Source organism: Xenopus tropicalis, chromosome 9 (genome assembly GCF_000004195.4).
Source record: "Xenopus tropicalis strain Nigerian chromosome 9, UCB_Xtro_10.0, whole genome shotgun sequence".
NCBI classification, from domain to species: domain Eukaryota; kingdom Metazoa; phylum Chordata; class Amphibia; order Anura; family Pipidae; genus Xenopus; species Xenopus tropicalis.
The window spans coordinates 37101358-37128625 of NC_030685.2; the positions used below are offsets into that span (position 1 = coordinate 37101358).

General features: G+C 39.4%; 1 protein-coding gene across 1 annotated transcript; it reads right to left on the reverse strand.

Annotated features, from left to right (window-relative positions):
• Positions 1 to 905: 905 nt before the first annotated feature.
• On the reverse strand, positions 906 to 27268 carry emp2 (epithelial membrane protein 2). The gene is given in 5 exon segments (NM_001030386.1): positions 906 to 4286; positions 4944 to 5090; positions 5731 to 5830; positions 7687 to 7802; positions 27171 to 27268. Coding segments are annotated over 4 exon segments (498 nt in total). The 5' UTR covers positions 7765 to 7802; positions 27171 to 27268; the 3' UTR covers positions 906 to 4113.

Below are 27268 nucleotides of genomic sequence, written 5' to 3' on the forward strand. Positions count from 1 at the left end.
AGCTGAAAGACTGCAAAGAGTGTTAACCATAGTTATTAGTGGTGTACCTCAGGGGTCTGCTTATGGTCAACTGCTTTGTTATTTCCTTTCTGTTTATATAAATGATCTCAATGTTGGCACTGTAAGAATAGTCCCTTTACTGCCTTCTAAAACTAAACAGTGCAAAACAATGGGTTCCAAGCAGGATTTTTCCCACTATTCTAAGTAATTAAATACATTGGGGAACTGGGCTATCACGTTCAATGTTCAAAAAAAAATCAAGGTTTTGCTTTTGTCCATCACTACATACATAAATACCAGTTATAGACAAATGTAATTGTGTTAAAGAGACCCTGACACTTGAACTAAAAAATCCAAACTGGTGCAGCAGAGCCATTCCAAGGACCCAATGTCCGGGGATGGCAATTTGTGTTAGAGATAGAGCTGCACTGTTGTGAGCAACCTAATTTCTGGTGCTTCATGTGTGTTTGTGCTATATTTTCTGGCTGCTGTAGCCCCATCTTCCCCTATAACTTGAAGTTTGAATAGATATTATGAGCTTTGTATGAACAACCTCCTCCTATATCCATTATTCCAACTGCAGCCTGTGTCAGGCTTTTCGAATTTCTGTGTGAATCCACACTCTTGGCTCTACCTACGCTGATCAGAAAACTACAGCATTAAACTGATGAACCCCAAGAAGGGCGAAACCGGTCTGTAGTTGAGAATCTGATCAGATATTACCCTGGCTCCTGCTTTAAAAACCCAGTGGGTGAGCTTTAGCCTATAGGATAAACCCATGTAAATTTTGGAATTCATTCCCAGAATTCCTTTTGTGTCTCTGTATGAGGCAGTCTCCTCAACTCTAATTATTTGTTTGTTAGATAAGGAAAAATTAACAAAAAAATGTAAAATATAAGTCTTCATTGCAATATACATGTTTACTGCAGGATTTTAATTTTCTAGATACAGACATACAATACAATCCCCATTTTTTGTGTAACCCCACCTCTGGACAGCATTACATGGAAAACTGAAAGACAGCTGGAGCAAATATATTTACTTATTAAAGCAGCTATTTAATCTACTTGAATAACAGTAACATAATTATAGTCATTACATAAATGCTAATACTACATGCAAAAGAAACATCTATGAACAACTTACATATATGTACAGCTTGGAGTGGGTTGTGCAGGAAGCCAAAATTATCCTTCACCACAAATGCAAAGGAGAGCTCAGTTACACCTATATTACTTTTAGTAAACAGGAAGGAGAAGTTTGCCTTTATATTAACTGTTCTTATACTGGACCTATTCTAAACACCTTTCCATATAGTGCTCATTCTCTATGGTTACAGTTCTACCTCTTTTCAGCCTGCAACTGAAAAAAGCTATCACATTGTCAGGGCCACTGACAAACAAAAAAACCCACACTGACTATGAGGCTTTTAATACTATTCTCATTTTTTACCGCTCTCAAGTATGATGTGAAATACAGTACAGCAACAGAGGAAACTATTTACCATTATTTAGATATATTTTTATTTCTAGATGTTGACTAACCATTAAAAGAAACTGGTACTTATTTGTATATCAGCCTGATATACAAATCCAAATGATCGGAAAAATTAAAACCTATTGTTTTCAAATTCTCCATACATTGTCCAAAGGGCCAGTAGAAATGAACTAACATATCAGTTGCAAACTATAATATTAAATTGGTCCTTAACCCCCCCCCCCAATACAAATATCTGAGTGTCATGTGGTGCTTGATGGTTACCAACATAAATTATATGTTGAAAATAAGAAAAGACAAATTCAAAGTAGTACAGGTATGGGACCTGTTATCCAGAATGCTCCGGACCTGGGATTTTCCGGATAAGGGATCTTTCCGTAATTTGGATCTCCATAACTTAAATCTGCTAAAAATCATTTAAGTATTGAATAACCCCAATAAGGTTGTTTTGCCTCCAATAAAGATCAATTATATCTTAGTTAGAATCACGTACAAGGTACTGTTTTAAATTACAGAGAAAAAGGAAATACTTTTTAAAAATTAGAATTATTTGCTTATAATGGGGTCTATGAGACTACGGCCTTTCCATAATTCGGAGCTTTCTGCATAACGGGTTTCCGGATAAGGGATCCCATACTTGAACTCAGATGCTTTTTATCCAAATAGGAGGATTATCTGCACTGTGTCACAATAAAGTGGGACAGTATATTTTGATAAATAGGATTTGAGTGCAACTTTAAATTGATCTTTTTTGAGACATATTGTGGGTATTGGGTCTTACTGCTACATGGTTTCAATGGTACATGTAGTCAGGATCAGCAGTACAGGTTATGGTACACTGCAATTCTATTTAAAGATAAATATAAAGCCAAGTTAAATGTTTCAATAGTGTGTGTTGGAGAGTTGCATTCAATTAGGTTGACTGAAAAGTATATTTTGGTTTATTTCCCCTAAGAAACCTATTGGATCAGGTTGCACTAATATATATATTTTAAGTCACTGCAGTCATATAGATGATGGAATTCAGTGCTGGGCCCAGGTTAAAGGGGAGAATTGGGTTGTTGGGGGGTGTTTAACAGGAACAGTGATGCATGATGGTGATGAGTGGGACCCTGACACTGATGTTTTGCCAGCCAGGGAGCAGAAATGATAGAAAGCTGAATTAGGGGAAGGTAGATGAGGTACATGGCTAGCTCCCCACCCACTGTTGCACCCTAGGAACATTCCTCTTCTGCCTACCCCTAGTTCCAGCTATGGAGGAGTTTCACATGTAACAGTTTTTTTCCAACATTTACCTAACCAGCCTTTAATACTGGGTGTGGAGTTGGGGGTATTTTAGACAGTGATTTAAAGGAACACAATGGCTACACGGTTTATCTGAAGTTGCTTAGAGAAGAAAAGCAGTGTTATTTAATTAGGACAGTGACTGCTTTAATGCACTTCAGTTAGGAATTCACCCAAAATCTATTATTATGAGATATCCGATAACACTGGTGGGGGCTGTTGGCTAAGACAGGCCACACTGAGTGACTTTAGGTGCCTAATGTAATTCTAGCAGGAATGTGGCTCCTGTCACTCCTGTACTGGCTGGACCCTTTAGGAAGACTTTTGTAGAACAGATCAATCCAGAAGCAGTCAATGTTTCTGAGCTGACACTAACTTGTGTGACTTACTACATGGGAAGCATATAATCAGAACTTGGGTCAATTCCCTTTGTGGTTAAAGGAAAAGTAACAATAAAATTTCCACTATGCAATGATTGATCCTAGCCTTCCTTCTGTATAGGAAGGAGTCGGGCTAGGATCGATCAATTGATTGTCGAATAGTGGATTCTGCCCTGCATCGCCGTATCGCCCTATTTCAAATGACCAGAAGCCAAGTTTTAGCAGGTGTTTTCTAATAAAGCATTCAAAATAATAAATGGTGTGCAGGATAGGGCAATTATTGGGGCAGGGTAGAATAGATTTTTTACTTAAAAATTTTTAGTTTTACTTTTCTTTTAAGTCTTCCAGTACGATATTAACCTAGCATCACCAGAGCATACCTGGCTTTCTAGAGTAAGGCAATGGGGAAGTTGACATTACCAGCCATTGTAGCCTTTGAGATGAAATAACCTAAAATGTAATGACAAGCCAACGTTTTAATATACTCTATGGAAAGAGAAGAATGTGGGGCCCATAGACTCCCAAATGACTAAGTCCATATCTATGTAGAATTTACTAACAACGTAGGAAACATATGCAGTCAACTCACATTACACAGAAAATGTCTGATCTATTTTTGCTTTTTCACATTCAAACCCACTAACTATATTTTGTTACACCTATATTTGAAATAAAAATATATTTCTACAAAATAAAAAAAAAATTCAAGTTATAAAACATTATACATGCATTATAATTTTCTTCATCCTTCCCATTAGCCCCGATGAAGGCAAATGTTGCAGGATACATGTACAATGTCAGAGTCTTTAGCATGGATGCAAAGAAAACAGTACATTTTGTTTTAAGAAACAATACCTTTACTACAAAACCACAATGAATGGTTATATACAAAATGATTATCTGGTTTTGGTTTCTGTAGTGATAGAAATGAACTAGCTGCCACTGATGCTAATTATTTGCGTTTTCTTAGTATAAGATACATGATGCTGCTCATTAGTGTGAAGGCAAAGGCGATCCAGGCGATGACGAAAGAATACCCATATCTGCCATCACCAGGTACAGGCGCTGGGTGGAACTGGTCGTGTTCAGAAGTGTAAATAGAGGCAGCAATCATGACACACAGGCCTACGGAAATCAAAATCAAGAAAATATATTACTAAAAGGCAATGATTACCAGTTTGATAAGCAAGTTTTTCCGTAATGACTTTCTAGACAACGATCTATAGAGTGTTGTAATGTGCCTTTTTTTGCACTGTGTATGAGGCATGCAGGTGTCAGCGTTCCTTGCTGCACCTCCCGGCACTGCTCTCTGCAGCAAGGGCTGGATTTCTGATCTGACACTCAGTGCAGAGATCACCAGGCTCGTGGGCATAAGTGCCAACAGGGGCACTAAGGGGCATGCTCTTGCTCCCCTTAGTGCTCTTACACTCTTGATACCCTCCTATTACACTAGGTACTTGCATGACAAATCAAACATGGCAGACCCAGCTGGTTAAGTTAAGGCCAAGCATGCAGTGATATTTTATAGAGTACAATAAATTTCCACGCTATTCAGATCAATTGCAGTCTGGCTTACTACATGTGGCCAGTTACCAGCCAGTACAAATATCATATGTAACAAATAACCTAATTACCGATGTACATAAATCTATGTAGCTATAAATACAAACAGCAGTAAATATAGCGGGTTCTATAAGCAAATGCCTTATGTGTTGGTGCCTACTGATATTTAATCAAATGCTAATTTGCCTACCAGTGTATAATCAAGCAGTCATTACTCACATGATAACATCTGAATAATGGCAGTTAGCACAAATCTCTCTCCTTGCTTGAGGCGGAAAAGCTGGAGGACGAAACTCAAAAGCCCAATGCAGCACAAGATGGTAGATAGGATCATTGTTGCCTGGATGGTCTGAATGGTTTGGTATGCTATGGGGAAACATTGTTATTAGAAATGTTTTTAGAAATATTTTAGAAATTTAGAAATACAGCATAACAGTGTAGGTGTCTATTCTACCACAGTACTAAAGTTTTTAGTTAGAAACTATTGTTATTATTATATTGAGTTAGAAACTATTATTATTTACTGTGTAATATCAAAATTATGAGAAATCAACCCCAATTTTATTTTAACACTATTACACTGAGCTATGCAAGGCGTGCAAGGTGTGCACATAAACATTGCTACAAATGTCATGTTCTAGGTCTGATTAATATGAAATAAACAGGGATAAATGTATTACACTATTACATAGAGCTTTTCCGTGTAGGTGCACTATGATAGTGCATGTAAAGATTGCTACAAACAAGTGTCATGTTCTAAGTCAGATTAATATGTAATATACAGATATAAATGTGTTACACTATTACATAGAGCTTTTCTGTGTAGGTGCACTATGATAGTGCATGTAATGATTGCTACAAGTGTTTGTGAGTGAAGGGGCTGATTTGTTGCTCCTTTGAAAAACATAATAAATTAATACCGTTTTGCACAATCTAGTTTAATACCAACAATAACACACACATACAATAGCTAAGCTGTTGCAGCAATCCAGTTTCCAGTACTTACATTGGTTACTGCTTACAATATCTTTGCACACTGTGTTTGTACCATTAGTGAAACAGGATCTCCAGATGTCAACAGAGAATGTATCTCCTACCCACCAGGCCTGAAATCCAACCATACAAAATGTTAATGGAGAAAATAAATATTAAAGGGAAAGTTACATTTTTGCAAGTAAAAAATTCTAGATTGTTGTAGCCAGGCAATAATATCTGTTTTCCAAAGCACACAAAAAGTACACTGGAAGTGCAACTGATCTGGCCAAATTAGCAACAAGCATATAAAAGAGAGGGCATTGATCAATGCATATTCCCTGGTCCTGTAATTTAGTATCTGTGCAAGTGTATATTTATTCATAAATAAATTAAGTTATAAAGTTATGATCATAAAATTGCCAAGCCATACCATGTCATGGTAACTCCCATATGCTGATCTTAACTATTTACCTCCAGACATCTTTTTAAAACCTGGCACCTCCCTGCATGGTAGCATTTCTTGGGATAAGTGTCTCCTGACCTGGGCACTGGTTTCAGTCACAGGGTTTAGTCCTCCATAGCCATTAGCTTTTATAGGAAAGAGAATGGCAAGCAAAAAGCATTGGTTTAACGTGCTTATTCCTTCCCCACTTGCTACTTTTAAAGGAGGAGCCTGCCCAGATTAACAACCACTTTTAAAGGCATAGGACAGCCGCTGAAGGGATAGTATGGAGGGTGTACAACTGCATGGAAGTTTGGCCATTCTTCCTGCAGGACAACTCTGCTAACATACAGAATTGTAGGAAATATATAAGTACAAAGTGCAACTGATCTGCCCAAATTAGCCACAAGCATACAAAAAAGAACAGGAGACAATTTTTCCAAGAAATGTTACCATACAGGGAGGTACCAGTATAAGAAAAATATGAGCAGAAGTAAATAGTCAGGACCACCATATGGCTACTGCTACAATCCAGAATTTAGTTCGGTATTCAGCCTTTTTAGCAGGATTTGGAATTGGCCGAATCCACAGTCCTGGCCAAACCGAATCCAAATTAGCATATGCTAATTAGGATTTGGAAGGGTTACATGTCGCCGCGTGAGCATGGAAGTGGGAAATTTTAACCCTTCCAAATCCTAATTAGCATATGTCAATTAGCAGATTCAGTTTGGTAATCGGCCGAATCCCTTATTTGGGGATTTGGGGGTTTATATCCGAAAAACTGGGTTCGGGGCATCCCTAATTACTAGTGAAACAGGACCAGGAGATGAGCATTGATCAATCCCCTACTTTTCTTTACAGTGGCCCAAACTACAAAGGCAAAATAACAAAAATGTTGGTCTGCTGCCCACTTTTTCCTGCAGGAATGATGCAGGAACCGGAATTCCTAAATTAAGTATGTCAGGCAACAACGTTTTCAGCCAAAACAGGGTGTTGGAAAAAAAAGATCATCAATGTTATAATGACATTCACAGACATGGAAGAACCATAAAACCTAAGCTGTGAGCTGTGAGCTGAGTCTGGTTGAATAGGGGATTAACAAAGTGACAATAAACTAACAGTAAAATAACTAACATAGCCCTGTGCCCTACATTTCTCTAGCTGATAGTCTGTGCTAATGCCACCAGTAAGCCTGAGACAGTCTGTCGCTGTTAGTGTAGGAGTGCTCATTACATAGAAGGACAGAGAAGGGATGGGATAGATCTGTGGCCTAGAGCAGCAAAATGTCCTGAGGCACCCCTGCTTCTCTTCTACAGAATTTGCTTTTCCGTGTTATTGCTATGCAAAGCATTCTGATCCCACAACATGAATGCTGAACTGTCACAGCTCAGCAGTCTCATGGGTGCAGCTGCTCATTAAAAGAAAACACAAGATATGAGCATTAGAGAACAGATTTACTAAGAAATCAGTAGAAAGGAAGAGAGCAGCAGATAAAAGACACAAGGCCAAGCTGTAGAACACAATCCCAGATAATGAGTTACTCACATTGTCTATTGTAGAGATGAAGAGCAGGACTATGGATGTTATGTGAAAGACAATAATGAAAGCCAGGACAACCAGCATCTTTGCACGATTTTCTTTACTACTATATCAAGCTGCAACTGCAAAACAAAAGCAAAATCAAATCATTAGCTTTGCTACAAAGCAAAATCAGTATTTAACATTATTGTTATTTATAACAAGTGCTGCTGCAAGTTCTCCATGGGCACATAGTCTGTAACTCTAGCACAGAAAGCAGTAGCCTTTACTAATCATCTAGGGCGAAAACACAAGGGGAGATTAGTCGCTGCGAATAAATGCAGCAATTTAGCTGCCGAAAGTTATGCCGATTAGCTGCCAGGCTGCATGCCAATTAGTGCCCTGTATGTCTTTGCCCTTACAGCTACATGTAGCACCTACTAGTCTACTGTGTACTATAAGCATTAAAGGAACAATAACACCAAAAAAAATTCAAGTGCTTTATATTAATTTAAATATAATGTGTTTGTAGTATTATTTAAGCTGTTCTGGGCATGCTTGGAGAGACAAAGCAAGGAAACAATGAGACATCCCTGTGCTTTCAGGCCTCAGAGAAAGTTTTGCCAGACCAACTGATACCTAACTGCGTAGCTATTATTATTACACAGGTCCTGGGACTCCAAGGTAATTTCTTATATGCAATACATACTGAATTCTAAGATCTCTCAGTAATATGTTTAACATGTTTTATTAAAAGTAAATTAAAATAATTTATTTCTGTGAATTGCCATGAAACCTTGCAGTGTGCTTAAATGTTTATACTGTAATCGCTTGTGTTATATGCCTGTTTGTTTTAAATGAGTGCAAAGCACTGTGTAACTTGCTGCCATTATATAAATAAATATCATCATCACGGGCTTGTAAATGGTTGACACTGTTATTTTTACAAGGGTAATAACATTATTTACAGTATATTGTAGCAGTACTGATTGGTGATGTCCACACCTGACCCTTACTTTCTCCCATCTCTCTCTCTCTCTTTATCTATCTGCCAACGCCAGACCTAGCCATTGCTAACATAACCATGGGGCGGGGCAAGTGCAAGTGTATAAATTGTCAGGTGAAGGAAAAGATGTGTTTTGCTGGGGGTTTCAGGTTGCCCCACAAATACCTAGTACTGATGCATATTGATATGTAACTACATAATGCTGTCAGTATATATGCATTACCACATTCCACCAATAGGTGATAGCAGAGCTCTACTTTTGATTTTGCCATGCAGAAAAACACCACCTTGTGACACTAATAATATTCCTTTACACTTGTGGACTTGCACAAATAATTCCATACTTTTCAGATAGATACAGTATGTATTTAATAACAGTGAAACAAACCAAGGTTGTTTAGCTGTTTCACTCACAATGGCCATTAGGATAAATCAAGAAAGAAAAATAAACACCCTATTCTGGTTCATTTTTTTATAGAATTTTAGAAATTTAGAAACATGGTGTTTATACCAATTACACTTTCTGAATTTGATATTATTAATTAAATGATTCCAAATAATTCTGACAAATCTGTGTGTTCTTTGACAGTTCTCCAAATGAAAGTGTAGGGCTTATTAACTAGTGGCATAAGCGCAAGAGCTGGAGCGCTAAAGGGTGATATATTTTACCCCTAAGAAACTAAACATAGAGAACTTGTAGCCATTAAAAACAGGCATTCAATACAAGGCTTGCCAACATGTTACCCAAGCTCTACAGGATGCAACCATGTGCCACCCAACTGCTGCCAATTCCTTACTCAGCCCCACATATCGACTGACACATTGAGTGGTGCTTCAGCAAGCAGCACAGATATGCAGTAAAGCTTTCTGTTTGGTAAATAGCCCCATTTTAGTAAATGAGCCCTTGTGCATTAGAAATACCAGTATTAGAAATAATCAACAAATTGATTAAGGTGTGCTACACAATGGACAAACCGGCTAGTTGTAGCCCCAGGTGCAAGCTGAACCCTCAGCCAGGGTAAAATCATATCCAGGATAAAATGAAAAAACAGCAGCACTCCGGAAATGTTGTAGAAAAAAGTGACTTTACTCAAGTGCACACAGCAACGTTTCGGGCTTAAACCAGCCCAGATAAAGGCTTGATAAAGGGCTGGTTTAAGCCCGAAACGTTGCTGTGTGCACTTGAGTAAAGTCACTTTTTTCTACAACATTTCCGGAGTACTGCTGTTTTTTCATTTTATCCTGAGTATTAGAAATAATGTTTCTATTGAACCCCCTTTTAAACCCAAAGACTGCACATTGGCACCCTCTCAAGTTTCCAAAGACTGACTGTAATGTCTGGCTTTTTCCTATGAAGGAGTTACCACTACTAAATAAATAAAATGTCAGACATACCTTTGGTACAGAAATTTAGAAAACATTATTTTAGACACAAGCTTATATTATTCTGTGGTTTATAACCCAATATTTTAAAAAATATCCAGAACAGATTATTGTCATATAATGCAATCACTCAAGTCAACTTAAAAGATGGCCATACACAGTGGGCTGGTCAATTCTGCCGTTTATAACCAAAATGAGAGACTTTGGCTTCAGGCATTGATCCAAAACAATGACATTTCCTGCATACAATGTGCCAGACGTTTGCACATATGTTTCATTAGTCTCTACCTAACAAACACCTTATTACTACTTGCAATGAGCTGGAAGGCAAGTCTTCTCTGACAAACAGGAATGGTAGCACCATGGGGAGGACTCCTACTGCAGTGGGGAGGTTAAAGCAGAGTTTGAAGTTGTTTTACTGCTTTGGATAGTTCTTAGCTGTACTTACCCTGCAGCTCTAGCATTAAGCCAGGCTGGCTTTCCAGTTAGGTGAGGGAAACAACAAAATCAGGTAAATCAGCTTGTGTAAACATTTTAGCCATGGGCTACTTAGAGGACTCATTGTGCCATAAAAACAGGTGGTGCATACACGCATGGATGCACATCATAAAAACAGCACTGTCCCACAAAGTGCATGTTTTATAAAAAAAAATACATTGAACCTGCTTTTCAGTCAGTGTCCCAAGTGTACCCCTATACCTCCAGCAGTCGCAGGATCTGTTCTCTATTGCTATGCCCCTAGATATACATTCTGCAGAGCTGATTGGTCTATATATGTAATAAACACATGGCTGCTTATGAAACAGTGCATTCACAAATAGTATAAGTGCTTGCTTTTCCATGGAAGATAATAAGGTAAACCTTTACTTATTTTAATTAAAAAAGCCTATATGTATATATAGGTATAGAACCTGTTATCCTGGGGTTTTCCAGATAAGGAGTCTTTCTGTAATTTGGATCTCCATACCTTAAATGTCTACTAAAAAAATCATTTAAACATTAAAAAAAAAACAGCAGGATTCATTACATCATAGTTGGGATCAAGTACAAAATACACTGCTTTAAAAAATAAAGGGAACACTTAAACAGCACAATGTAACTCCAAGTCAATCACACTTCTGTGAAATCAAACTGTCCACTTAGGTAGCAACACTGATTGACAATCAATTTCACAATTAGCAAGACATCCCCAATAAAGGAGCGGTTGTTCAGGTGGAGACCACAGACCACTTCTCAGTTCCTATGCTGGAGGGGCTTTCACTCTAGTGGTAGCATGAGACGGAGTCTACAACCCACACAAACAGCTCATCCAGGTTGGCACATCAATGCGAGCTGTGGCAAGAAGGTTTGCTGTGTCTGTCAGCGTAGGGTCCAGAGCATGGAGGCGCTACCAGGAGACGTGTAGGAGGCCGTAGGAGGGCAACAACCCAGCAGCAGGGCCACTAGCTCCACCTTTGTGCAAGGAGGAACAGGAGGAGCACTGCCAGAGCCCTGCAAAATGACCTCCAGCGGGCCACAAGTGTGCATGTGTCTGCTCAAACGGTCAGAAACAGACTCCATGAGGGTGGTATGAGGGTCCGACGTCCACAGGTGGGGGTTGTGCTTACAGCCCAACACTGTGCAGGATGTTAGACATTTGCCAGAGAACACCAAGATTGGCAAATTCGCCACTTGCGCCCTGTGCTCTTCACAGATGAAAGCAGGTTCACATTAAGCACGTGACAGACGTGACTGTCTGGAGTCTGGAGACGCTGTGGAGAATGTTCTGCTGCCTACAACATCCTCCAGCATGACTGGTTTGGCAGTGGGTCAGTAATGATGTGGGGTGGCATTTCTTTGGGGGGCTGCACAGCCCTCCATGTGCTCACCAGAGGTACCCTGACTGCCATTAGGTACCGAGATGAGATCCTCAGACCCCTGTGAGACCATATGCTGGTGCGGTTGGCCCTGGGTTCCTCCTAATGCAAGACAATGCTAGACCTCATGTGGCTGGAGTGTGTCAGCAGTTCCTGCAAGACGAAGGCATTGATGCTATGGACTGGCTCGCCCGTTACCCAGACCTGAATCCAATTGAGCACATCTGGGACATCATGTCTCGCTCCATCCACCAACAGTTGCACCAGACTGTCCAGGAGTTGGTGGATGCTTTAGTCCAGGTCTGGGAGGAGATCCCTCAGGAGACCATCCGCTACCTCATCAGGAGCAAGCCCAGGCGTTGTAGGGAGGTCATACAGGCATGTGGAGGCCACATACTACTGAGTCTCATTTTTACTTGTTTTAAGGACATTACATCAAAGTTGGATCAGTCTGTAGTATTTTTTTCCACTTCTGCTCAATTTTGAGTGTGACTCCAAATCCAGACCTCTCTGGGTTGATAAATTTGATTTCCATTGATAATTTTTGTGTGATTTTGTTGTCAGCACATTCAACTATGTAAAGAATGAAGTATTTAATATGAATTTTTAATTAATTCAGATCTAGGATGTCTTATTTTTATGTTCCCTTTATTTTTTTGAGCAGTGCAATTTGTAAATGTCAATTATCTGTTTAAAATAAAAGATGATAATCTGAAGCTTTCTGGATAATAGATCCTATACCTATATAAATATATAACAGAAGGAAGTATGCCACACTCACAGGTCTTATGGTGCAAAAATAAAAAATTTATTAGAACAAAAGACTGACGTTTCGGCTGTCTCAGCAGCCTTTCTCAAAGAGCATATCACACTCCCACTACATGACGTCACCATGTATTTGGCGCCATTGTTAGGTTTATCAGGGGGGTTTTGTTTGCCACATATGCACTTTGAGAAAGGCTGCTGAGACAGCCGAAACGTCAGTCTTTTGTTCTAATAATTTTTTTATTTTTGCACCATAAGACCTGTGAGTGCGGCATACTTCCTTCTATTATGTATGTATTATTATACTGCACCCAGGCAAACTATAATTTTGTTAGACATGAGTGCCTGGTTCCATAAGTTCCTATATATATATATATATATATATATATATATAAACAGGTATATGACCTGTTATTCAGAATGCTTGGGACCTGGGGGTTTCAAGATAAGAGGTCTTACCATAATTAGGATCTCCATGCCTTAAGGCTACTAAAAAATAATTGAAATAAAAATAATTTAAACATGAAATAGAAAAACCTTTTTTTTAAAAAATCAGATTTTTTTTTTCTTATAATGGAGTCTACAGAAGATGGCCTTCCTGTAAGTCGGAACTTTCTGCATAACGGGTTTCTGGATAATGGATGCCATACCTGTATATATATATAGTTTGAATGTAGATGTCACACCCAGTCTTATACAGAGTTTGCACATTACGTATGTGCAAATGGGTTGCAGCGGGTGCCAATTATTATCATGGGTCAAACTCATTATAATAACCATCCCACCCCTCCAAAAAATGAAAATGTGAGAAAAGGGTAGGGCATAAGTCTTATTTTATTACATCTGTGAATCACCAGAGAAAAAAAATGACTTTGCATGAGTAAAGCCTGGGGATATGTGTGATCCAGTTCTTCCACCTCGGCAGGGAGGGTAAGGCTTGTGTGCTGGGAGAGTAAAGCTGTCATATTATGGAGCCTTCAAATTGGGCACTTATTTAGCAGCCTGCACTATTATTTATTTTATCTATTAGTACTGTACACAATATTTCATGGGCAATCAAATGTAACCACTCAAGGTGAAAATGCTAACGATTTTGTTATTACTTAAAGGCTAATTACATGTGGCTGTGCTATCCCAAGTGGCTGTCTAGATATTAAAAATTATTGGGAAGATAATTAAGTGTGAAACACGCACTCTAAATACTTGGGAAGAATCACTTTAACTACGCCACCACTCTGCCCACCCACTGCCTCTGTCCACTTTTGCGCCATTTATAGACATGCAATTATGTTGACAAGAATGCCCAAAGCAATGTCTTCCGCTTTTCCTTTAGCTCTCTTGGCTTAAATGATAGTCTAAAATCAGGGAAATGATGCCACAACTTGCCCCCATCAAATCCGAGCTGGATAGTTTAAGATAACCTGTGCTACAAAGAGCACCAGTGGTTAATGTTCCTCTTCTATGCTGAAAGGGAGGAAAGGGTGGGGGTACCAATAGGTGGGAGATAAGATTAGCAGCCCCCCCCCCCCCCTCAGCTTAAAGATAAAAAATTAAAATTAATTTTAGAAAATGGTAATAGTTGTTTTGCGGTACCTAAACAACAAAAGGACAATTTTTGTGAAGGCGTACTACCCCTTTAATATGCGCCTATTCCTGTTTGACAAGTATATAATGTATCATTAAAGGGAACCACCCCATGATTTATAAGGATAAGCATGTACACCACAAAGCACCCACACAGCACTAGAATTAATTTGTTTCTACAAGACATTCTGCATAAACAGTGTATATATTTATTATACCTGGTACCTTTTTTTTGTTATTATATTTGCTTTTTACTAGCACCTGGGACAGCTGACCTATATGGTAAATGGTAATGCTCCTCCTTGCAGCTGCCTTAAACTAATGCTTCTGTAAAAGAAAAACGAATCAGTCCTACAATGCATAGTCTGTAAGAGCCATTTGATAAATCATGTGTATGAATACATCATATTGGGCTGTTCTACCCACCAACCAGTCAGTTGTATAGCTCCCAAGGTGGGCTTGTTTTATACCCACCATATGAGATTTTATCATTCTCCCTTATGCCTATGTAAGAAAATTTTACACTGTAAGAAGCAATTTTTTGGGAATGCCAGTGAATTCCACTTTCTATTTGTGACCTTTATCTAAGATTCTAGTCTACAAAAAAAGGAATTCTCAAAATCCATGTCTCGTAAATATGGCTGTCTACTGTAAATGCCATCCTTATTATGGACAAGACATTCATGAAAGACTTTTTTGTACAGATACTTGTATTTGTGCCACTGACATTTAAAACTCCATTCTCTCATTTCAAAATGAAAAGAAGTTGGTTGAGTTACAGTGAGGTCAGTGTTCAACTCAAAGCAGTTGCGTTCTTTGACCCTTAAAATTCCCATAACTCTGTCCATTCCATTTCCTTCCTTGTCAGAATCAAACTGAAGACCCAAGAGCTCCACTAATGGCCACTACCCCATTGCACAAAGTCATAACATACAGCATACAGAGTAAGAGCTAAACGATACGTATCATCCTAGGCATAAACAAAATGTAAATATTTTAGTGCCAGTTTTCAAAACATGAACTAAATTTCCAAAGCATAACTTTACTTCATTGTTATGCTCTAAAGCAAAGCTATCTAGCTATCTATACCATAATATTTCCTAGTTAATTGTGCTTGGCACATGGGGAATACCTGTGCTAGTACAGGCAAAACAGTACCTCTCTATACAGGCTATAAGATAACCCAGTCTGATGTTTCTGGTATGAAGATTGCCATTCACATGTTTTTTTGAATGACTAAGTACCCCTTGATGGCATTCTATGCCCCACTAACATCAGCATTTATGTGCCAATATGCACTACAGGCGTGTGCAAGAGCGAATCTGCTCTAAACCTGACCATGCACAGAAAGATTAATTCGTTTGGATCTCAGGCCAAAAGATCAGATCCACAGGAAATGCAGGCTGTCAGAGTGACTAACAAGTTGATGCAGTCCTTGGCCAACAGGATTTTTAAACCTGCTTGATCGATATCTGACCAGATAGCGGTCAGACAGGCCTGGTGGGCAGGGCCCCATACAGATACTCAGGCCACCTTAAGACAGAACTTCCTTTACAAGAATAAACAGAAAAGGAAAATTCATCCTTCATCAAAGGACTAGTTTTGACCACCCTGTAATCTCTAGGAGAATGCCATGATGGTGCCAGATGTTGAAGTGAGAGGAGCTCTGTTCATTCAGGTGAATGGGCTGATAGAAGGGAGCAATGTTATTTGACCTTCCGTATGTATGGCAAAATCTGCCTATATTCAACCATTCAAACTCAAGATGATTTGTGAACACCATGTATGGACACATTTAGGAAATCCATTGTAAAATGTATTTATTACAAAGATCACTGAACTTAATATGCTAATACTAAAGCCAGTGTCACATGGGGAGGATTATCCGCAGGTTGAGAATCCATCCTGTGAGGTAAAGACAGACAAGACACTACTACCCTGGATTGCTGCATATAAGGGTTGTTACATGTGGTGATTCTAACTGATAAGGAGGGGGAGTTATTTTCAGGCACTTTTCAATCATCTTCCCCAAGCCAACAGAGATTTAGGGCTTCTGGCACACGGGAAGATTGTACGGGGAGATGTAAATCGCAGGTGGGATGGCATACGCGGTGCTGCGATTTCCCCGAAACTTCCCCAATTTCGGGAAATCACGGCGCCGCGTATGCCATCCCACCGGCGATTTACACTTTCGCCGGTGGGATGGCATTTCGGGGAGATTAGTCACCCGTGACAAGGGAGATTTTATCGCGGGCAACTAATCTCCCTGTGTGTCACAGCCCTTACAAAACAGAAAAGATAAGCATAGCTAACATTAACATATTCTGAGCCAGAAAAGTAAATATAATTGACTAGCACACATATTCACACTGTCTATGTTGTCTTTACTGTATCTATTTAAAGGGTGGACAAGCATCACACTGAGATTTAGGAGGAGACCATCTCTTTGTATACAGAACTGCACAGAATATGCTAGGCTGAAGCTCAAGCACTGAAATGTAAACACAGCCAGGGTAGCCTCTAACAGCAAGAACAATGGAATGGCTTTATATATGATGCATTGTACAGGCTGTGTGTTTGCTTCTGAAGCTCTAATAAGTTTTATAAACAAAAACTTCTTTGTTGTGGTGGATGCTTCAGTCAAGGGTCAAGTAGTGCTGGAGGGCCCACTTTACATAGCAGATAACAGATAAGCTGTTTAGCATAAAATATACTGTGGGTGCTTAGAAAGCGATAAATGTCATTTATGTCTCTCTATATATTTGGAACCACAGAGCCTTAAATTACTTAAAGCTCAGAAATAAAGCAATGCCATTTTTCACTGACTACTGAGTAAGCAATCAATGCTTATTTTGTAATGTTTTCCTTTATTGCTGTATAATATCACTGTACCTATCTGAGCTGCATAAACCCATAGGGGTGGCAAAACACTCCTTTTGGAGTTTTTTTACATTAACATGTATGTATATGGTGATCTAGATTATGTAAGGACCCCTTTCCATATCTCATGCCTGTATATAGGCAATAAGTCAAACATAAGCATAGCATACCACTGAAAAGTTCCAGATTGAGTTATTTTATACAATTTATGGAACTCTGCAATGATCTTTCATAGTCTCACTTTAAAGAAAGCTTTACATTATTTTGTTACATCATACGCATTTCAGTGACCCTTAGGGTGAAGAAACATGGGGCTACTAGCTCTCTACGTGTGTTTTAGCAGAGGCAATTCTCAGTATTGTCTATGGCAGAGTATTTTCTGGAGTTTAGTAGCCATGAAAAAGTAGCTACTACTAGTAGCTCTGTGTGTCTTCACCCTTACAAAGCACTAGTTATAACTAGGGACAACAGACACCATATATAAGGATATATTTTAATTATGGCTTGAGTATTATGTAGAGATACATGTATACATAAAGCTATACTGGCCATTTCCTTTTAAGTTTGCCATACAGCGTGTAGCCCCTGATATGCACTTAGCACGTTTATCCTGTGTGCTCCCTAAATCTCAGTGCTATTTCTGTAAGGATGGTTTGTTTTCCATTTTAGTTCAGTTAAAAATCAACTTTTGATATGCAGGAGACAGGAAATCCAATTAGCTTAGCAGTTGGCCTTAATTTATTTTGTATTTATTTTAGTTCTTTATCTTCCTGTTCTTCCCTGGGAATCAAGTATATTTTAATAAAAGGGAGAAAGCCTCTATCCAATAAATACTGGAGTCATATCATGTTAGCAGGGTCTCAGGGCACAGGCACCCAGTGTTCTGGACAGAGCAGTCACAGCTAAATGTGAGCAGACAGGATGACAATGTTGTAGAAAAGGCAGTTAAACAGATACACTGATAATCACTGCTATGGGCATTGATAGAAAACCTTTTTGTGTTTATGGTTTCAGGCTGATGAAAGGCAAGGTCTTACAGTGCTGCTGATAGCTTATCTCTATAGAAGGGATGGCTATTTGTTTTCTCCATCAGTTTAGAAACACAGAGCTGGGATATATTTTACTGCAATGCTGGCATTCTTTCTACACTTTTTTGTATGGTACTTTTAAAGAAATATTGTCTGGAATCCCAGTCTGTTGTACTTTTGGGTGATCGCACGCACCATGAGCCCAGCATTTCCTATTATTTTTAATGGGAAACAGTGTTAGACAGTTGGGATTATGTCAATTTTGTTTTAGTTCTGAGTAAAAACCCAGACAAAATACCACACATGCCATCACCCTTGCACTTATAATGGTGTATGTTTAGCAATGTAGGCCTCATTACAGCTAAATCTTGCTAATTTGGCTCGCTGGGCCAGCACTTTACACCAGCAGCAATTTAACACAAACCATGACTTCTCTGAGAAAGTTCTATAACTGTGAGCTAAAGGAGTTGAACAAAAAAAAAAGCAGTGATTGTGTTTTCTTTGCCTCTGTTCCCCACACAAAAACATCTGAGAAACAGATTAGATCCATGTGTTTAGCAGACATCCTTTCCTTTATACATAGTTTAGCTGCACCACTCTGAGTCAAGAGAAACAAAATAAATCCTGTGGAACTTGGCAAGCTGATCCCAGTCATGAAATTATTCTCTCCTGGTTTTCTATTGCTAACATGATTTAGCTGAAGCTTAACAATAAATACATTATAGCATGGTTATTATGCAAAAGTTTTTTTATTATGCAGAAGTTTTTTTGTATAATTAAAAGAAAATCTTATTCTAACTAATTTTACATTATTGAACTTTTTTCAGTGGTTCTGATGTCAATTGTAAATGCAATTGTTATTTAAAGCAGTATTAGCCTGTCTGTTCATACTCCAGACCTACTTTGCAGTTTACTGGCCTGTGCATGGGGTCAGCCTAACTCATATATGGGTAAAAATCATCCAGATATCTACAGTGCAACTTAGAAAATCAGGTAAGGAATACACTGAACCACTGATGCTGTGATTTCCAGATGGGTTAACAAAGGTCAGAAATGAGTAATTAATGTAATTGCATTTTCCTTCATTATGGGTGAACATCTCATTTAAAGACAGATAAGGTAAGTCTATTTGTAAAAGTCGCAAAGAAAGTTTTAATCACTGCAGTACTCTAAGGACACAGTAAAACATAGTGTATGGTGCCTTGTTTTATAGCCAGGAGGGTAGAAGCGGTTCTGCTCCTATACAGGGCGTGTAGCTGCACTGACAGTCCCAGAACCAGCCTGAGTGCAACGACACAGAGCAGAGATAGGCCTGAAATGCAAAAGCATGCCAGGCACAAAATAGACCATAAGCCACCTGTGATAGTGTCCTTAGGGAGAATGGAACAAAACCACTAAACCACCAACAGCCACATCTCATTGTGCTGCAAAGGATTGGAATGACTTGCCCATGGCATATAGCTGCAGGCAGGCCTGGACTGTGATTCAAAATTTTAAGTATACAGAGACCAAACAGCAACCCACCAGGCCAAAAAATATTGACTGTCTAAGGCAGTGGTTCTTAACCTTCCTAATGCCGCGACCCCTTAATACAGTTGTTCCTCATGTTGTGGTGACCCCAAACATAAAATTATTCCTAAGACCATCGAAAATAAGTGTTTTCCTATGGTCTGAGGCGACCCCTGTAAAAGGGTCGTTCGACCCCCAAAGGGGTCCCGATCCACAGGTTGAGAACCACTGGTCTAAGGCATCTTACAGCAGCCCTTCTGGCATTTGCAAGACTCCACTGATCACCCATCTGGGCCTGGCAGAAGGTACAACAGGAACCAGGAACAGCTACACCATGGGAAGTGGCACAAAAGTCCCATGCAATACACAACTTGCCACTTGTCACTGAACTGGCAACTTAGGGCAGGGGTCGGGAACCTTTTTGGCTGAGAGAGCCATAAACACCACATATTTTAAAATGTAATTCCGTGAGAGCCATACAATATTTTGGCCGCGGATGCCAAGGGTGGATCCCAAGGATGCTGTATGCGGAGGAGGGCATGACCTGCGCTCGGCGGATAGAAGACGTGTTCTAAGGCTTAGAACACGTCTTCTATCCGCCGAGCACAGGCCACGCCCCCCATTATTTTTTTTATTAAAGATTTGCCAGCGAGCCAGATGCAGCCATCAAAAGAGCCACATCTGGCTCCCGAGCCGTAGGTTCCCTACCCCTGACTTAGGGCAACAGCACGCTTCTCCCAAGAGGTCTGGTAGGGGGGGGGGTCTTATAAAATGCAAGTATTGGCCTATGAACTATGCAATTATAGTTAGACCCACTTCACAAAGGAATCTGCACATGGCTATGTGTAACTGGTCATCAAAAACCCCATAAACAAAAGTTTGACCATTACTCCGATGTGTGTATGTATGGATGCCTTAATATATTTCATGTTTAAAAATGCTATTTTGAATGTTCTCTTATATAGAAAATCAGACATTTTACAGAAATGTTATTTTCTACAGTTGCCACACACTTAATTATCTTTTAACATATTTTTTTGCTAAATTTCTGAAAAAAGTCCTAAACTCCCTCATATAGTTAAAAAGGATACTAGAATACCAACCATAGTGGGCTGATTGATGCTCAAAAGATGATTCCACACAAATCTGTCTGCGGATTCTGGCCCAAACTCCTTTTAGCCTGCCTGCCCTTCTGGTGCCTATAAAGGGATGTCACTTTCCTGCATAACATCCATTTTATGCACACACATATCAATTACATAAGCAGTTTCATATAACACAGCTGCAATTACAGATCTATTTTTCCCACTCCCTTTCAAATTAGCATCAGTTTCACAACAGGCAATATATATTCAAAGCTAAAACCTATTTCAATGTGTTGTATAATGTTTGGCTCTAAATAAGCAATATGTAAAATGATTGCATGGAGACACAAAGTTATGCAATTGAAAGCAGTGAACATAGACCGTAACTGTTTCTGAGGAGCATAAAGTTGAAAATATGAGAAGTGGATTACTGGAAAAGAGAGATGATGATTATGATGATGAAATCATTACAAATCTGCAGCCTTTTGTCTGCTCAGCTGCATATTGACAATATATTGAAAGTTGCAACAAATGACCCAGAATAACTGGAGCACTTGAAAGCCACTGTATGGTGTAAGTGATATTTGACAATTAAGTGAAATCTCTCTGCACAAAAATGTGTTTAAAAAAAAATTGTTATTATAAGTCCTGAAGCAGGTTAGCTTGTAAACCCTTTATTTTTTGTTGACGCCCATCTCCGATGGGCTTCCAGTTTGCAGCAACAGCACTTCTGGTTTAATGGTGATCAGTGGTCGGGTTGTGGGTAAGACAGTTGCGGGTCCCAAGTGCGCTTCAAAAACTAGACCTGCACAGGACTCATGTACGATGTAGGCACAGTAGAGCAGTTACAGAGGCATTAAACATTTTACCCACTGTGGATTGCAAGTCAAAAATGAAGTAATTTGTTTCATTCACCCAGTCACCAAACACAATAAACCTGCTGTCATACACATCTATTATGGGGTGCAAACACCTGATAAAGTTGGAAATTACAAGTTGCTACCACCATGTAAGTTGTGGCAAGTGGACAGCCTATGGCAAATCAGCTCTTACTAACAAATTATTCTTGAGGTGCAAGGAGGAGTGCCTGTGGTTACAAGGTGCAAGGTTCCCTGTATTTACTGTCTTTTCAATTCATGTGTTAAGTAAAGGACTCCGTTTACTTTCTGAGCACTGCATTCAGCATCAGTTGTGCAAACAATCACAATTTGCACTGCACCATTAGTAGTGCATGGCAGATTTGAAGAGAACTGAGATGAAAGGGTAGCACTTCTTATTTCTCCATCTGCCACTGCACAGCCCTAAGGTGCAGATTTATAACTGCTCGAGCCTTTTGGATCAAGCAATCATAATAGAAATCCCATATTAGTTAAGAAAACCCTGCATGTGATTCTTATGATACATAGTGAAGGTTCTTTACCTTTACTTTTCATATAACTCCATGGGGCCTGACAAATAGCAGGCCCAGCTTGGTCACCCCTGCTTAAGCACCCCTAAGGCCACAGTCACATGTGGCGTACCAAAAAATGCATAATCGAGTATTGAATGCAGTTTGCTGTCCTGCCTTCCCATTGATAGCTTCAGTGCAAGGTCCTACCTTCCAATTCATGACGTCAGTGGCCTTCCCATTGATAACTTGAGTGTAAGACCCTGCCTTCCCATTCATAACTTGTGTGAGGTCCAGCCTTTCCATTCATAACTTTATTGCAAGGTCCTGCCTTCCCATTCATAACTTCAGTGCGACGTCCTGCCTTCCAATTCATAACTTTATTGCAAGGTCCTGCCTTCCCATTCATAACTTCAGTGTGACGTCCTGCCTTCCCATTCATAACTTTATTGCAAGGTCCTGCCTTCCCATTCATAACTTCAGTGTGAGGTCCTGCCTTCCCATTCATAACTTCATTGCAAGGTCATGCCCCCCCCCCATTAATATCACTTGTGCTGCCATACGTAATCCCCACTGTATGTTCTATAACAGTGTCAGCAAATCCAACAAGAATGGCGCTTGTATTTGTTATTGTGCTTCCCTTTGTGTAAAACTGATATAATATAGAAAAAAATTGACCAATACTAATACAAGGTCTTCAAGCAAGTTGATCTTCTACCAATATGCCCAAAGGGGGATATCAGACTAATTCACAGGGGGAATAAGCACTGTTGGATCGGGGACTGCATGAATGAGCCGATGCGGTCACCAAACCAACAGAAAATTGCTCATTCGAGATCTGCCCAATTTTATGGGGGTGCTGAATCGGTCTACCCAAAACCAGCTGCTAAAATTTGCCTGTGTATGTATTGTTACCTTTAGTTATGTTAGCTTTACTCCTGGGTAAAACAGTTGTTTAACATATATACAATGTCATTATAAAGGAGACACTAGTATTTTTAGTACAGGTATTGTATCCATTATGGTGTCCATTATCCTTTATGGTATGGCGATCTAAATTATGGAAAGATCCATTATCCCTGGAAAAAAAACCCAGGTCCTAAGAAATCCAGATAATAGATCCTGTATAGTGTATTATACTATTACAGCCCTTTATACAATACAGAAAGGGTTATAAATATGGGTGTGTCTTAACCACCCAAGTTTGATGTGTTGTTTTCTTAACCCTTGTGTGGGCGGGAATGCAATAAAACACAAGCATCATTGATGTCTATGGATTTGCACATACACAAATATAAGAAAACATACATTCTTGCAACGCAGAAAAACTTTTTTGCAAGTACACAAATATACATAGAAATACATATGTCTGGTTGCGCATACAAATCCTTGAAGATTAATGCAAGATTGACTTTTTTATTGCAATATTTGTCTATTCATCTTATTAAACAGAATGTCTGGGACTCTACGGCAGATGAACTTCCAGTAATTTGCTTGCTGGATAACAGGTTTCCAGATAATGGATTCCATATTCTGTGATAATCACTGTCTGCATACTAGAGTCAGTGATCTTAGCAACTAGATAGCATAGAAAAAAAGTTGGAGTAGTACAGAATTCAAATGTAGACCCTCAAATCACCATTTTAAAATACAGTAGTCTTTATGATACCCAATAGAAAATAATTATGCACTGCTATGGGCAAGGCCCACATAAAATAAGATATGACCTGCTGTTCTTTGACTAGATTTTTAAACCCAAGAAAAAACTCATAAAGGAAAACAAAAAATGAGGCTAATTAGAGAAATAAATAAAAAATTCTAATGCAATTAATCCACTGGATGCCACAAAATAGATAATGAGCTCCACAGGGTGGGGAATCCATGAACATTTCCATTTAGGGCTTATTTCATTCCAGGACCATTTATTCTGCATTCCTGTTATTCCACATTAGAATGAAATAAATGTCACGCGCAAATGCACTGCAAAGCCATGTGCTACACCTCTAATCTGTCATTCGTGTTGTTTACTTTGGATCACAACCACGCTTACAGTTGGGTCCACCCATATTTAATAGTCACTAGGGCAGGGATAGGTAACATGCTGCACTCCAGCTATTGTAGTATCGCTACATGCTATATGAGTAACTTTTTGAACACTTTCCAAACTTACTGGCACCAGACTGTTTAAATACATAATAATAAATATTTCAATTAGATGAAGGTCTACCATGCTTTGGATTCAGACAAATACAAAATTTAAATGTATACTGAACCGAAAACAAAACTCAATTTGTATATTCAAATTTGAGAAAAATAAAAAAACTGCATTGGTTCAGCTGAACACTAAGGAATCCTGGATTTGATATATCCCTAATTAGATGCAGAAACAATGTTCTACAGGCTCTACAAGATTTGCTTCATCAATGACTTTCTAAGCCTGTCTCCAGTTAAGAGACAAGCCAATCCCACATGAAATACTTACAACAATTTTGGCATTTTTTAGGAATCCACTAATACCTGTAAAGTGAAGCTGAGAATGATTGCTATTCACATGACCCATTACTCCAAATATTTCTTAACGTGCCTGAACAGGAAAGCTAAGTACAACCAATGCAGTGCAAAGCCAGAAGAGCTGCAACTGTTCATCATCAATAAATCCAGCTCATATGGCTTTTCATTCATCAGTTTTAGATTTATGGCAGCATGTCTTTAGATTTATCCACAAGTCAGTATATCGCTACTGTACCAGGCAGCATTTAAAGCTGTCAATTTTACATATAAATTCTTAATTCCTTGAAAGCTGACAGACGAGTATAGGCATATTGATGAACTATCTCTGTAATGTGTCAGTGCTATATAAGATAATAAATTAGTACGATTTACTAAAATCTGTAATAGCCTCAAATAGCCTCCCTTTTATGACAAAGTTATATCAGCATTTAAAATAAAAAATCTAGAGAAACACTCACAACTTGGTTTTAAACCTGAAACATGTGCTATGCTGTAATCGTCACTATCTACATATAATATAAATCTATCATCAGAGGGAGTGTCCTGGAATGGCCCCCCAACCCCCCCACTTAATTTTTTCGCCCAGGTTCACTGAATGGCCTCCAGTTTTCCCTTTACTTTCCTTTTCATGCCGGAATTCTGTATTATATTAAGTATTATAAAATAAGGTATTAAAATGTATATATATATATATATAAAACCCTGTCAGGCCTGTGCTGAAGAAGGGCCAGGGCCACTCATGGGCCTTTGCCTATGGAAGTAGCTTTAGCCAGTCAGCCCAGGGGTGCCTATATATAAAAAAATATAAACTCTTTCCCTCACTCGCTGCCTGACACTTGTCTAAAATCCAGCAGCAGAGCTGAGGGAAGGTATCCATTGCATTTGCAATCAGTGCATGGGCAGTATGCAAACTGAACTGTGTGTGCGCCAATGTTGGAGGGCAGTGGGGGGCTGTTAGAGGCCTGGTGGCATCAGACTGAAAAACAGCCCTGGGTGGGGCAGCTAAACTTTATCTAAAGTAGCATAGTCAAGATAAGCAAAACTACATATTACCAATGTTGCCCTACTGTAACTATACCTGCAAATCACATCTACTGTTCCTTCCCAAAGGCTATTATCCATTCTTTTGCTACATAAGTACTGCTGTGCTATTATCCCTAGTGCTACTATAGGTATTACTACACTACACTAATAAGACAGCTGTGCTATTACCCCCAAGGCGAATACACATACTGCTGCACTCTGTGCTCTGCTACTACAAAAATATTGCTGTGCTATTACAAACTACAAGGCAGCAACTTTTTATAGTTTCTCTACAAGTACATTTACCTGCATTTAAGGTTTGTTTTCAAGCAGGCTGGCACATGATACCCTAGATAAACCATTCATGACTACTTCAAACATTTACACTTTGGCAGTTGTTTTCTGTAAACAATTCAGAATGTAGAATTGAATGGGCTTTGCACGTAACTGAAAAGAATAAAAGACCACTAGATGGTACATTTGTCTCAAAACATTACTAGTAGAGTCTGCAGCCTGAGAAGCAACACGATTGAGATAATAACGTACAGTTAATAAGTATCCAGCCAGATGGGAATTAAATGTTAATTAACCTCATCATGTCTCCTGACATTAGTCCTATCCTGACTAGCTTGCTTAGCCCAGCCTGGGGCTGAATGAGTTAATGAGAGGGAAGAATGCGGCGCGGCTCCCCAGGTTTGAGGCGCAGTGGCCAAGCATCCTCAGGCACATTCCGCGCAAGGGAAACACCACTCCCTTAGCCCAGAGGGGACTTACAAGGTAAGTAAACGTGCAAGCGTATTAGCTTTATCAATTATATGGAAATCATGCCTGGCATCCCAGAAACTAAAACTTTAAAGAAACTAAAAAAGTCCAAGAAGCCTAAATAACGGGTAGAACAGGAGTCTATGCGGAATGGCGCGCAAAATCGCACGCCCATCTCAGTACAGCGAATGATAAAGCATACACAAGCGGAGGGACATCTGTGCCACACGTTAACGCCCAGTGCCACAGCCTTGTATAAGCGGTACTGTTGCATAGGGCGCCGTGTAAGTTGTGCCATGAGTTATGCCAGGACAGTGTATAAGTTATTTGTGTAAGTTGTGCCATGAGTTGTGCCAGGACAGTGTATAAGTTATTTGTATAAGTTGTGCCAGGACAGTGTATAAGTTATTTGTATAAGTTGTGCCTGGACGCTACATAAGTTGTGCCTGCACAGCGTATACGTTATTTATACAAGTAAGTTGTGCCAGAACACTGCATAAGTGGTGCCAGGGAGCAGCAAAACATCTAAGTTCCCAAAAGTTACTGCGCACTCCTGCATATCGACATCGTGCAAAAGCCAATTGAATGCCAATGCAACACCGCCACCTAACAGCCCGTAACGCGGTCAAGCCAGGCGGCAGCTGGCTGCTCGGATAGCACAAGGTGGGCAGCTCCCCTGAGCATCTTTCACCTCAAAGGTTGACTTAAGGCGATGAGGGATGAGGTACTTACATTATTTGGAAGGCAGAGTCTGATCCAGGCCAAGGATCCCAGGAATAGAGAAGCAGAGAAGGAAAGTATAGCGCTTCGGGTGCAAGTGTCAGTGCCTG